This window comes from Chrysochloris asiatica, unplaced genomic scaffold (assembly GCF_000296735.1).
Source record: "Chrysochloris asiatica unplaced genomic scaffold, ChrAsi1.0 scaffold00045, whole genome shotgun sequence".
NCBI lineage: Eukaryota > Metazoa > Chordata > Mammalia > Afrosoricida > Chrysochloridae > Chrysochloris > Chrysochloris asiatica.
Window position 1 is genome coordinate 14,246,792 of NW_006408563.1, and position 14,100 is coordinate 14,260,891.

A 14,100-nucleotide genomic window follows, 5' to 3' on the forward strand; every position below is an offset into this window, starting at 1 on the left:
AAATTATCATATTTGTTAACCAAATTAATTCAGAAGCTTTTCAAAATAAAAGCAATGCTTTAAATAAATATATTCTTTCAAAACCATAGAACATTTAGTTCTGTTGGAGATAACAAACATATTACAGTAAAGTAGTATATGAAGACATTGGGGTGTAAATTACCTAGATGCAATTATAAATGTACCCTAATTAGTCTTTTTCCCCCTTTTTATGTGTTTTCCGGCACATGTTAAAATTATAGATGTTAATCAAATCATTTTTAAATCATCACAAAGATATTATTTATATTATTTGACCCACACAATTTATCTCTGCTCAACATGATACAGTATTTTTGGACACTACCTTTGAATATAAATTTAGTACCTTACGTTAGATATAATCAATATCTAGACTTCTTAGATGCCCTTGTTTGTTATAGAAAATGAATGCTAGACTCTCTATTTAGACCTACAAATTCCAGGTCAGAAATTTCACAACTGAATGTTATTGTCGTATCAGAATCCCAATTAAAACACAACTCCCACTGTGTTTCAGAGTACCACATAGGTATGTATAAATTCAGCTTTCTACTGAAATCTTATTTGTTAGTAAACTACTATAGAAAATTTCCTTTCCAAAAATTGATTTTATTTAGCAAATACTTTAAACAATTCACTAGCTGAAGAAATGACTACTGGTATTTCCAGAAATTCTGAATGCTTGTGCATGTTTCATTTATTTATACTTCTACTGTGATTCTTAAGAATTTTTCCAATCTATATTGCAACTTATGAAAATATCTAGGCATGGGTAAATCTGGTTTCCTTCAATAGCAACCAACATTAAGATCTCTAAATTAAATAACAAAGAGAAGTAAAACTAAACACAGCAACAGGTTACAGTAAGTGCTCTTTAGAATTTCAAAGAAACAGGTTTGTCCCAAAACAAAAAGGAATAACTTACTAATTGAAAAATGAAAACACAGAGTAGATTTTATAGGATGTCACACACACCCAGGCATAAGTGTGTATACACCTCAGATTTTAAAACACTGCTGTTAAATTTTAACTTAGATAAATTAACTGCATTAAAATACTGACATTGTGAAAATATCTGTTTATGTCCATCACCCCATACAGGGCAGACTTTTGTGAACTTCTCAAAGCTGAAAGAGGCGGGCAGGGGAAGAAAAAGAAAGGGAAAATAGAGTCCTTGACAGAAAGCTTGGGTGAACTATTGAGGACTCCCAGGCTCACAGCTTCCCTTTCTCCTCCCCACTCTCCTTCTCTTCTATTGCTTCCAGGCTGCGCTTGCTCTTGGCATCTGCACCGCTGGTGGTGGTTTTACTCAATCCACAGGACAAGCATGCCAGCTGGATCTGCTTCATGTTTTCTATAGCTTCATTCTTGGCATTCTTCAACAGATCTCCTTGGCCCTGCAGATAGGTAGAAACATCCATCAAAGAAGAATGTTATGGCCAGGCATATCCTGAATGTTACATGAATGAGGCAAGAGAACCAGATTCTCTGTGTCAGTGTTCAACCCGGCATCACTGAGGAACTTTTCCTCAACATGAGCCTTTCTTACCTGTCCTGAGGTTGTCAACAGCCCCTTCGATTAAGTCACTGTTAGCAGAGAACTCCCAGGGCCAGGGTCTGAGACTCTATACAATACTACAACTTCCCCTTCTCCTCGCAGAGGCCCAGCATCCCTGGTTGTTCTTAAGTGCCGTGTTGAGTCGATTCTGACTCATAGCAACCCTGTATAGGGTTTCCAAGGAGCAGCTAGTGGGTTTGAACTGCTGACCTTGTGGTTCGCAGTCCAGTGCTGATCCATGGATGGAGGTAAACAAGGACAACAGCTCTTCCTTAATGAACTGAAAATTAGATCAACCCCCTGTGTACAAGCGCTGACAAAACAAACTATCTTCTGTAAAGTAAGTCACACATCCTTCTGAGCTTGCGTTTAATATATTGGGTTAGTCTTGCTATTTGCCTTTTGATACATGATTAGTCACCCACAATCCTTCTGCCTTTCTTGGAGACAATGCTCCCATCTGGCTGTGACAAAAGAGAATCTCCAGAGACTCAAGATGTCAATCAAAGCAAAAGGCAAAAAGAAGATCACAGAAACATATTAGCTGTCCGTGCAATCCATTTTAGTTCATCATTAAAACATATACTTTCATGTTGACTGGCCAGGAACTGCAAGGACTGAGTGTGGGAAAGCTGAATGTGTTTCCAAAGCATATGGACAAAAGAGGAAGCAGCTCTTCCTTTCTCTCTCCTCTCCATTCTCACAGCAGTGCCTGAACGTGGGACCCTGACACTGTGAAGAAGAGTCAGGGAGTTCATTCCCTGATTGTTGGAAAGTTCCTCTACAAAGTTGTTGTTGTTGTTGTTAAGTGACGTTGAGTCTATTCCGATCCATATTGACCCTGTATAGGGTTTCTGAGGAGTGACTAGTGAGCTTGAACCACCAGCGTTGCGGTTCAAACCAACTTTGCAGTCCAGCACATTAACCTACAGTGCCACACCAAGAGATTCCAAAAAATGATAGTTTTACCTACTTTATGCAAAAGAGAGTCAGGAAGATGGGATTTGGCAAGAACATACTTATTCTACTTTTAGCTTTACCACTTTATCCCTGGACCATTTTGTTTTCTTTTACATGATTGAAACATGCCTTTTACCTTCCTCAAAATTCTAACAATTAAAAAAATATGTTGAAGCCCTACAACATTCAATAGACTCCTGTGAACCCAGATGGAGACTTAGTTGGCCAGCACTATGGCAAGACCTGGGGCAGGCTTGCAGAGTATACCCTTTGGTTGGTTGATGATGCATGAAGGGGTTTGTAACCATAGCAATGAAACGATAAATGATAGGATGAATGTAAAGCTAATGTTCTCCCATGTTAACTATCACATAATTCACAATAAAACATTGAAAAAAAATATGTTGAAAGATGTTTGTGATTAAATAATCACAAGTCAGACATGTTACGTTGTTACTGTTGTTAGGTGCCATTGAGTCGGTACATTATAAGGAGGTATAAAAGGCAGCCACCATCATCTACTACTATAACACATGTCTTGGTACTGTGCGTATTTTAATATAAACTTGCCCAATTTTTTAAAATGCATTTAGTTGAGTGTGTATTACAGAGATATGCATTTTTATCTTATTCTTTCAAAGGGAAAAGTTCACTTAAATGCAAAATAATGTGATTATAGCTAACTCCATGGCACTTAATAACATCAACTTTTAATGTTCCTTTTTTCTTTAGTTTTGAAATTTCATCAAGCATTATAAAAGCATACCCAAAGCTTTATTGAAAACACATTTAAAAAAAAAAAAAAATAGCATGTCAGAAGCAAAACTGGCACCTCCCTAACTGGAAGAGAACACTGAAACACACAAAATATCAGGTTTGATACTACCACTGTATAATACTTCTCACATTCCTTTCTCCTACAGCAGGTTATGAAATGCATTTAATTAACCAAACCAAATGTCATTTCATAGGTTACTGAGAGGTGGCATCCAAGCCGAAATACCAGACTCTGCCAGTTCTGGTGAATAGAAGTCAGTCTCTCTAGAAAACAATGACCAATTGGAGAAAACAGTTTGTACCAGTGCACCAGAACACAGCTACATCATCTCCTGATAACCCAGGAGACAACACGTCCTGGCTGCATTCCACAGGCAGGAAAAACAGAAAGAGCAAATGTTAAACTATTAACCAGTTGAGGAAACACAAATTAAAGATTGAGTTATGAAGTGTTTACATGGAAATATCTGTATTATATTTTGCTTTCTGTTTTGTTAAGGAGGAGGACAAGAGATGTCTCTTTCTGCTCTCTGGTTCCAGGAACTGCATAACGTCCCTCCTCCTTGGGTCTTCCCGAAGGAGGCACCAGAGCCAGAAGAGTCATGCTAAGCAAAATTGTAGGGAAGGCAGGGTTTACTGTCAACAGCTCCCATCCTGGTATTGCTTTTTATACTGACTGTTCTTAGTTTTATATGCAGCAATTTCCCCTTACCACCTGGCATTGTCTCTCTACTCTATCGTCCACTAGACTTCCCCTAATTACTAATTAGTTAGCTTACTTCAGACCCTCTCATTCAAAATGGCTCTGTTCTATGAATCACTTCCTCTAGCTAGTATTAGGTATTCAGATCAGCTAAGCCATTTCGTGGTATTAATATGTGACATTACTTAAGGAGTAATTTGACAGGGGGCTTCCTCAAACAGAGGTCTTGGAGGAAGAGGGAGAGAACCCAGAAGAATGCATTTCACTTGGTGGATATAAATTGATACACCTCTTGGATACTAAAATAAACCTGGAATTGTTATGACATGGAATGCAAAATTAATGTACAATTTGAACAGTGAACAATCAACTTCAAAGAAATGTCAAGCTGCTGCCGGCACTTTAATATCTCAGCAAGCCCATGGGAATTTCTAGTTTCTTTCCTCTACTACTAGGGATGCTTCAAGGGGGGCATATGGGTGGGGGGGCGCGGAGGGAATGAGAAGGACTGCTTTAACCCAAAGGAAAATAAAGATACTAGGAGTCATCTCAAACCAACCGATGCTGAAGAGACATAGCCACCAATTCAGTCTCCAGTTATTTGGATACTAAATATAAGATTTCATGGCAATCCCAATACATTTTAAAAGTAATTCATGTAATCATGGAAAACACTGAGAGATTGATATAGAAATTCAGGATATAAAATTTAAAAATTAATGATGATTAATTGATATTTTTTAAAACCACAGACATTAGATACCATTTATCAAATTCAAACTCACCAGCTGCTTTTCAGAAACCCTATACAGACTCTCTATGAGTCAGAACTGACTCAACAGCACTTAACAACAATATGGCGTCCTGAGGAGCCCTGGTAGCATTGCGGATTACAAACTGGGTGGCTAACCGCAAGGTCAGCAGTTCAAATCTACTAAGTTGCTCCACAGGAAAAAAAAAAAATGAGGCTTTCTTCTCCTGTAAAGATTTATAGCCTCAGAAACCCTATAGAGTCAGAATCAACCTGACACCACACCACCACCACTATCACTATATGTAGTTCCGATGTGATGCTGTAGGATAAGCACTAGACTGCTAATCTAAATGTTGATTCTTCAAACCCACCAACCACTTGGAAACCCTATTCAGGGTCACTGTGAGTTGGAACCAATTTGATGGCACTTAAGGAGCTCTGGTAGCGTAGTGGTTACGAATCGGGCTGCGAACCTTAAGGTCAGCGGTTCGAAACTACCAGCCGCTCCGCGGGAGAAAGATGAGGCTTTCTACTCCCGTAAAGATTTACACCCTCGGAAACCCTGTACAGGGTCGCTATGGGTCGGACCCGACTCGATGGCACTTAACAACAACAACAAATAGTAACAACAACTTAATAATAACTGCCACATGGGGTCACTATTGGCTTGATGACATCTAACAACAAAGTAATTACAGACAAAAAATGCTAATACAACACTAACAGTAGCTAACATTTATTGGACATTTAATATAGTAAAAATACCCAAAGCTTGTTTTCATCAGCTGATTCAGCTTAAAACAGTTTGCATATATTATGTCTCAGAATACTATAACCATTAAAGAGACTAGAATTCTCTTTTCAATGAAATGTAGGTTACCCATTATTTATATATTTTATATTCCAAACACATGTATGATTTCTGCTACTCCTAGCCTTAACTAAGAATGCAGCTTCCCCTCAATGTTTGAAAATAGCTTGGGTTACATTCTGACAGAGTAACTTACAAAAGACAGTCATTGCTCCTTCACACCCATTTTTCCCATGAACTGCGCCATTCCTTGTGACATCAGTGCACGGAAAAACAGGAAAACATCATTCGTGTTCTCATCACATGTGAAGGAAGTGTGTGGTTTGTCTCAGAGCACACCACAAATATTTAAAGCAGTTGATAGGGACTCTGGGAATACAGAGACCCTCGCACATACAGAACTACATACATAAACAAATGCAGCACTGTCTCTAGACAGATTAGTGTGGGTGTCTTTGAGCATACACCCAACAGCAGACTGGTCTCCCCAAGAGTCTTTCTTTGTGAGAGTCCACTCACAGCTGTGGAGTCACACACCACACTGCTGCAGGAAAAGGCACCAAGCTGCTATTTGTTGTCTAGTCTATTCCAACTCATAGAGATTCTAGATAAAGAGAACTACCCATAGAGGTTTTCTTTAAGGATGCAGACTGCTACATCTTTATCTCACAGAGCTGTTGTGGGGTTCCAACCATGGGCCTTCTGGTTAGCAGTCCAGTGTTTAACCTCACTGCTTCTGTAAAGCTTTACAACCTTGGAAATCCTATGGGACATTCTATTCTGTTCTAGAGGATCAATATGAATCATATTCAATTTGGCAATGGGTTTGGAATTCTTACAGCACAGTACCACAGCTTTCTCCTACCTAGAGGGTGTGAACTTACAACCTTCCTATTAGCAGCCAAACCCTTAACCACTGTGCCACTTGGGTTTAAATCCTGGCTCCATTGCTGTGTGACATTGGGTAATGCACCTCAGGTTCTTCATCCATAAAATAGCCACACAGATTATTCTCATCTCATAGATTTACTTTGATATTAATAGACAATATATATCATTTAGAACAGTGCCTGGGAGAGATGGCCAGTTCTAACAGTTATTATCTATTTTATTATTCTATAAACAGAAAGTAAAATGGATTCAGCAAATACAGATTTGCTCTCAATAATGACAATGTTGTAGGTAAGTCTACTCCATATAATCTCATTTGGAATGATGTGAGGGAACAAAAAACACCTTGACACAGTCTTAGCGAAAAAGACCCTTCAACTTTGTTAGAATAAAGCAAAGAAAATGTATTGAAAGTACAAGAACATTCATACGGGGAACCATAGACTTCCTCCTGCCTGTGGAGACCATGGATCCAAAGAGCAGGTGACTGATGATATAGACCGGACTCAGGAGTTAACAGTAAAGAATGTTCTGATTGGCTATTGGTGTTAAGTTCTGTTGAGTCAGTTTCAACTCACAGAGACCCTGTAAAGGATTTCCAAGGAGCTGCTTGTGGGTTTGAACTGCCAACCTTGCAGTTATTAGTCCAGTGTTTATCTTACCTTACCCCAGCTAGACTCTGTTTGACTACTAATGTAAATTCTTTTGATGGGCTATTTTGAGTAAATCATTAAAGATGTGCCCTGGCAAGTTCTTTGTGTAAGCACCTGTCTGCATACCAGTTAGTCTACTTCCACCCGCATTCTTCCTGAGGGCAAGCTGTCCTTCCTTTGTTTACTCCCCAACCGTCATGGCTCACATCATCAGAAAGAGAAGAGACAAGAGTCAGGACAAAATGGAGCTCAAATCAAACCTGTGTAGGACATATCAGTTATGTTAAACACCCCAAATTTGGGAGTGCTTTTAGCCATTTGAAGTCCTGATGTGGTGCTGCAGGTTAATGTGCTGGGCTGTAAGGTCAATTTGAACCACAAGGTCAGGGGTTCAAACTCACCAGCCACTCCTCTGAAACCCTATACAAGGTAGCTATGAATCAGAACCCACTGGAAGGCACTTAACAACAACAACAACTACACTTACCCATGCCTTGAGAGCCTCTTATACAACAGGCTGTGGTAGCAATCTGCATCAAAAGCCCTAATAGAACATGCTGGTGACCTGCTGGTACCTTCTGTTTTGACTAACCACAGGGCAAGCATTCTTTAGTTACAGACTTGGATCTGTGTACACATTTACAACCTGTCAGCAAGAAGCAAAAGTTAAGAAAGGTGAGAGAATGGAGCTGGATCATCCATTTTACTTTGGTCAAGTGTCCTGTAATTTGGACTCCACAACAACACTTAAAATAGAGGGGGTGCAGTGGGGGTGTTGAAATACACTGTTACTGCAAATAAAAGTCATGAGTACATCACCGATTAGTTCTATTAAAGATTTCATAATGTTTAAAATTTTTAAGGAGCTCTGGTAGTGTAGTGGTTTTGAATCAGGCTGTGAACCGCAAGGTCAGCAGTTCGAAATTACCAGCTGTTCTGAGGGAGAAAGATGAGGCGGTCTGCTCCCGTAAAGATTTACAGCCTCAGAAACCCCTGTGCAGGGTCGCTATGAGTCAGAACAGACTTGACAGCACTTAACAACAACAACAAATCGTATTGATGCTGGGACTTTCCTTAAGGAAGCCCAGAACATGTCCACCTCCCTCCTCCAAAAGCTTATTTTCTTGTTTATAATTTATAGATTACAACAATGTTCAGTATAAAATACTGAAGCATCACTCTCTATTGGAATAAAAAAATAATAATAAACAGCTGTTTCATTTAAAACAGATGAGAAAATAAAAATGAGTTGAAATCATCTGTCACCAAAAGAAATGAATGACAAACATTATCTTTTGTGACAGGACTGTGATAGTTCTGAAGATACCATAAGATACATTCCTGTTTAAGAAGCCATCTGTTTGCTTTGGGCAAATGACAGTAAGACTAATCCATTTATAGAAAATGTCAACAAAATTGCTTCAACACCAGTGAGCTGAATAATAGAAAAACCTGAGCTAAACTTTAAAAAAAATATGGTTCAAGAGCAAAGTGCTTCACGAATCTGCATCTGTTCAATGATGCTGGTATCCTGAGAAATCTCTTGCAGTCGTTTTGACAAAGGAACCGTTCAATAAAATAAGAAACATCACCGCTTGTTGACTTCCCTGCTCTCTGGGCTTTTCTTTCCGTTATTGTGATTATCTGCCTCTATGTCAACAGATCTAATAAGAAAAGGCTGAAGATTGATACCAAACTTTAGCAAGGTGACAAAGGTAATTAACTGCATTTCAGATGAAACTGTTAATAATAGATGGTAATCGGCACAATAAAAATTTAAAAAATACTGCTTTAAAGTTCCAGTATCTCAGATTAACTTGAACTCCTACAACCATCATGAGTTCCCTAAGTCAAAACACAGAAGCAGTTTCGAGGTATATAAACCTCCTGGTATGACACTGTGCAGGATCAGCACTTCACTGCTAACCACAAGGTCAGCAGTTCAAACCCATCAGCCACTCCTCTGGAACCCTGTAGGTCATTATGAATCCCGGTATTGATTTTGGAGTCCTGGTGTGGTACTGTGGGTTAACCTGCTGGACTGTAAGGTCGGTTTGAACTACAAGGTTAGCAGTTCAAGCTCACCAATCCTTCCATGGAAACCCTAAACAAGGTCAGTAGGCACTTAACAACAACAATATGAGTCAGAACCAACTCAAGAACACTTAACAACAACAGTATCTCCAAGGCTGTCAATTTTTAAGGAAGCAGACTGCCACATTTTTCTCCTCGTGAGTGGCCAGTCGTTAGCCTAGTGCTTTACCTACTGGATCCTTAACAACCTCCACAAGGCTGTGAATGACAGCAACCAAGTGGTGTCTGATGGCATCTGGTCCATGGTACACAACTGGAGGGGCACCCAATCATCCTATATGATGGACATTCCAGTAACAGTGGTACTACATCTGGTCTAGACTTGCCCTTTTAGCAAAGGCATTTATTCCCCATTGTCTGGAGTTCAAAATGCTTTTAAATTGACTGCAGTTGTGAGTGCACCATGGCCCATGCAGGAATGGCCCACCCATGACCCACTTATGCTGTCAGCTGGTGTAGCCAAGTAGTCATTAGCAAGACTGTACCAAAGGAGCAACTGTCCAGCACCCCCATCCAATGAGTCATATTTTATGAGTGAGGTTAAGACAACTTTCAAATGAAGCTTGTTAATCCTTATTAATAGCTAAATCGAGAATTTAACTTGATTGGGAGATTTGGTCATTAATGAGGTATTCACTGTTAGCACCCTAACCCTAGCAGGGCATTCAGTTAACGTAGACTACTGTTACTCAATATCAAGACCTGTTTCCTCTAATATGAGATTTGCTCCAATTTCATACTGCAAATTTAAGTCATTCACAACACAAAATACTAGCAATATTTCTTCCTCCAAGTTTTTATTTTTATTTTGAATTTTTTCAAATCTACACAAAAGTTGAAAGAATAATGTGCCATGTTAGTTTCATCAATGTATCTTTCTCATCTAAGTATCCATGCACAACTCACCCTAAGTATCTCAGAATGCATGTCATGAAAGGAAACACATTCTGCATACCCATGAGACCATTAATTAACATTGCTACGAATCACTGAGTCATTTCATCTGATGTTATTGTGGTTGTTTAGTGCCAGATTACCCCAAAGTATCTCATGACTTTTTTTAAATTAATAATCTAGCCAAAGGTCACTCATTACTAGCACGTTTGAACATAAAGATCCAGTTATATGAACTTGGAGTAAAAGCATGAGTGATGGAGAAAAAAGCATTGGAAAACTCAGCTGCAAATTCACAGCAGTAAATACCACTTCCTTGAAAGACTTATATTTCCACAGCTTTATTCATGCAGACTTTATGGAAAATGCAGTATTAAATCATCACATACACTTGTCAAAATATTTCTTCTAAATGTCAAAAATAATCATTTTTGCATTATTTATTTTTAAATCAATTTTATAAATATATATGCCTGGAAAACTTCATCATACTTCACTAAACCCATTCGATTCCATGAGTGCTATCCATTACGATACCTCCTTAAATGCTCGTCCTAACCAGGCCTACACATTCAGACCTTTTCTGAGAATATATGGCCACGAAGGTTATACTAACAGAAACTAGTAGGAGGGAATATTCTATTTAATTTCTTGATCTGTCATTAACTGGCTTGTATTTAACAACAAAACCCAAACACTATAATTATAGGGTTCCCAAGACTGTAAATCTTTATGGGAACAGACAGCCTCATCTTTCTTCCTCAGAGCCGCTGAAAGGTTTGAACCACCAACCTTCGGGTTAGCAATGCAGTGCCTAAACCACAGTGCCATGAGGGTTCCAACTCATATTTTGGCCTTCAACAAAAAAATAAAAACAATTTTTCTGAGGAACTTTAAATGATCACCATGGGAAAATCCAGAACTTCTCTGACAAGCTTTGCACATGCTGCCCGTGTCCACCAGAACAACAAAACCACATCCATGGCCATGAAGCTGCATCATGATAGAAACCAACCGACACATATTTCCCCAGAGGGTTAACACCACTGACCATTCAACTAACAGCTGAGAACTTAATCACTGCATCATCAGGACCCCACTTCATGTCCACAGATTCTGCTAAAGAAACCAGTCCTGGGCTGACCTTGAGCTGGGATAGCATAACTCCATATTGCAAGTTGTTGTTCTGTGCAATCGAGTCAGTTCTGACTCATAGCGACCCTGTATAGGGTTTCCAAGAAGTGACTGATGAGTTTGAACCACCAACCTTGTGGTTAGCAGTCCAATGCTGATCCTACAGTGCTACACCAGAACGCCCTCAATTACCACAGCTGATGAGATGAGGATTCAGACATGAGACATGGCCCAAGAGTGGTCAATCAGTAGCTGACCAGGTTCCTATGTGGTGTTCTGGTGCCAAGCAGTTATGACGATAATTAGATAATTAGGCAAACCAATCAGGCTGGGAACCCTGGTGTGGTTCTGTAAGATAAGCACTGGACCACAAGGTCAGTTTGAACTGCAAGATCAGAGTTTCAAATGCACCAGCTGCTCCTCAGAAACCCTATACAGGGTCACTATGAATCAGAACCAACTCAATGACACTTAACAACAACAACAAGCAAGTTAACTTCCTCAGAGGTTCGCACTGGCTAATTCAAAGAGGCTTAATCAATTGCCAAGAGGAGGAATGCTAGAAAATACATCACATAAAGAACGAGAGATTAGCAGAGCAGAGCAGCTCCAAGGCCAGAGCATTAGAGGGAAAATACACAAGTCCTTGCTCCCAAGAGAAGAAAAGATACCCAAGTCCCCTGAAGCCTGTTTGAATTGTAAATGACATTCTAGCTAGAGTCTGTGAGGCTGCCCAATCTGTGGTCCTTTACTTCCCTGGAGACTTGTTGACCTTTATTCTCACCTAAAGAAGCTTGAATGAGTCTCTGTTTCCTGTAACTCATGCAAAAAAAAAAATTTTTTTTTCAAATGAGAAATATCAGGAGGTCTGTTACTGTTGTAATTAAACCACTTGATTGGTTGATAACCAAGGCAAAATAGTTTAACCATGCTCTGGTCCCAGCTAAGCTTCTGAAGTTTCTTATAAAGGCAGCAGAAGTCAAAAGGACAAAAGAACTTGGATGGTGGCTGACATCTACAGTGGGAAGAACAATGACAAATTTTGTCCTTGAGAAATCACTGAATTTCTGTGTGCTGTCGTTTCCTTTTCTATCTATCCTTTTATGACCCAGGAGCATATATCACCCACCTACATTTTTCTTCTCTGGGACTTATTGTGCATGCAGCTGTCAGGAGGAGACCTGTAGAACTGAAACAGAAGAAATAGGTATTTATGAGGTGATGCACACTGGAGGTGTCATCTTGCAAAACTTTTGTCTCTTTTGGTTTCTTCACTGGAAGATGAACTTTGTGAGTTTATTTCTGGATCATGTACATTATTTGGAATTTGCATTTCTTGTGATGATTCCATGCTGCTGTACACGTGGTATGGCTGCTGTGGATCATCACTGGACTGCAAACTGGTCGTCAGTTCAAACCCACCAGCTGCTGCTCAGAAACCCTATACACAGTCGCTATGAGTCGGAACTGACTAGATGGCACTTAACAACAACAAACGGCATGCAGAAGTCCTGGTGTGGCACTGTGGATTAATGCACTGGACTGCAAAATCAGACTGAACCACAAAGTAAGCAGTTCAAGCTCACCAGCTGCTCCTTGGAAACCCTATGAGGGTCGCTATGGTTTGGAACCAACTTGATGGCACTTAACAACAACAACAAACTGTATGCACCTGTCAAGGGACTTAGAAAGTGGTACAGAGTCCATAGGGACATATGTGCCCCACATAGCTTGACCTTTAGAGTCCAGAGTAATAAGTGTGTCTCACATAATCCTATCCAGAGCAAAGAAGGATATGTGTCCCAAATATACACACCTCCAGAGGCCAGTAGTATAAAAATCTATATTTTATAACGAAATGTCAAAAATGCTCCTTGATTCATTATGCTTTCCATTAATGAAAACACATGCTAGCCACAAAAACGTCAAAGTAGAAAATAATTGGGTCATGAAAGAGTTAAACAAGGGGATTCAGTAAGGTATTCTTTAAAAGAATTCACTTGTGTTATGGTTTGAATTGTGTCACCAAATAGATATGCTGAAGTCCCAATCCCAACTACTGTGAATGTGACTTTGTTTGGAAAGAGATCTTTGAAGATGCCATCAGTTAAATTAATAAGAGGTTATACTGGAGTAGTGTGGGTCCTAATCCCACATGAATAAAGTCCTTACAAAAGAGAAGAGACAGAGACACAAAGGGAAGAGGGCCGCGTGAGGATGGAGCAAGAGATGGCTGCTATAAGCTTTCAGTTACAAGGAATGTTTTCAGTTATAAGATGCTGGGAGAGGTGAGAAAGGATCTTCCCCTAGAGTCTTCAGAGAAAGTATGGCCCTGCCACTACCCTGAATTTGGACTCTAGATTCCTGAACTATGAGACAATACATCTCTGTTTTTATAAATGCCTAGCTAGTGGTTACTTCTATGTGTTCCATCTGGCGAGGTCCATGTGTATAGTCGTCTCTTATGCTGTCTAAAAAAGGTATTTGAAATAAACAAATCATTTGTCTTGCAGAAATCTATCATTCGTTCTCCAGCATCATTTCTATTACCAAGTCCAAATTTTCCAACTACTGGTCCCTCCTCTTTGCTCCCTACTTTTGCATTCCAGTCACCAGTAATGAGCAATATATCTTGACTGCATGTTTGATCGATTTCAGACTGAATAAGTTGATAGAATTCTTCTATTTCATCTTCACTGGCTTTAGTGGTTGGTGCATAAATTTGAATAATAGTGGTATTGACTGGGCTTCCCTGTAGGCACATGGAAATTATCCTATCACTTATAGCATTGTACCTCATGACTGATCTGGATATGTTCTTTTTGACGATGAATGCAACACCATTCCTTT

The 14,100-nt window shown here is 39.5% G+C and overlaps 1 protein-coding gene across 1 annotated transcript in view; it reads right to left on the bottom strand.

The window, feature by feature from the left end:
- Nucleotides 1-1,210: 1,210 nt before the first annotated feature.
- PLCL1 (phospholipase C-like 1) overlaps nucleotides 1,211-14,100 on the bottom strand; it is a 425,845-nt gene continuing 412,955 nt past the window's right edge. Inside the window, exon 6 of the mRNA XM_006862003.1 lies at nucleotides 1,211-1,418. Coding sequence (XP_006862065.1) covers nucleotides 1,236-1,418 — 183 coding nt within the window. The 3' untranslated portion in view covers nucleotides 1,211-1,235. The remainder of the gene's footprint in view (nucleotides 1,419-14,100) is intronic.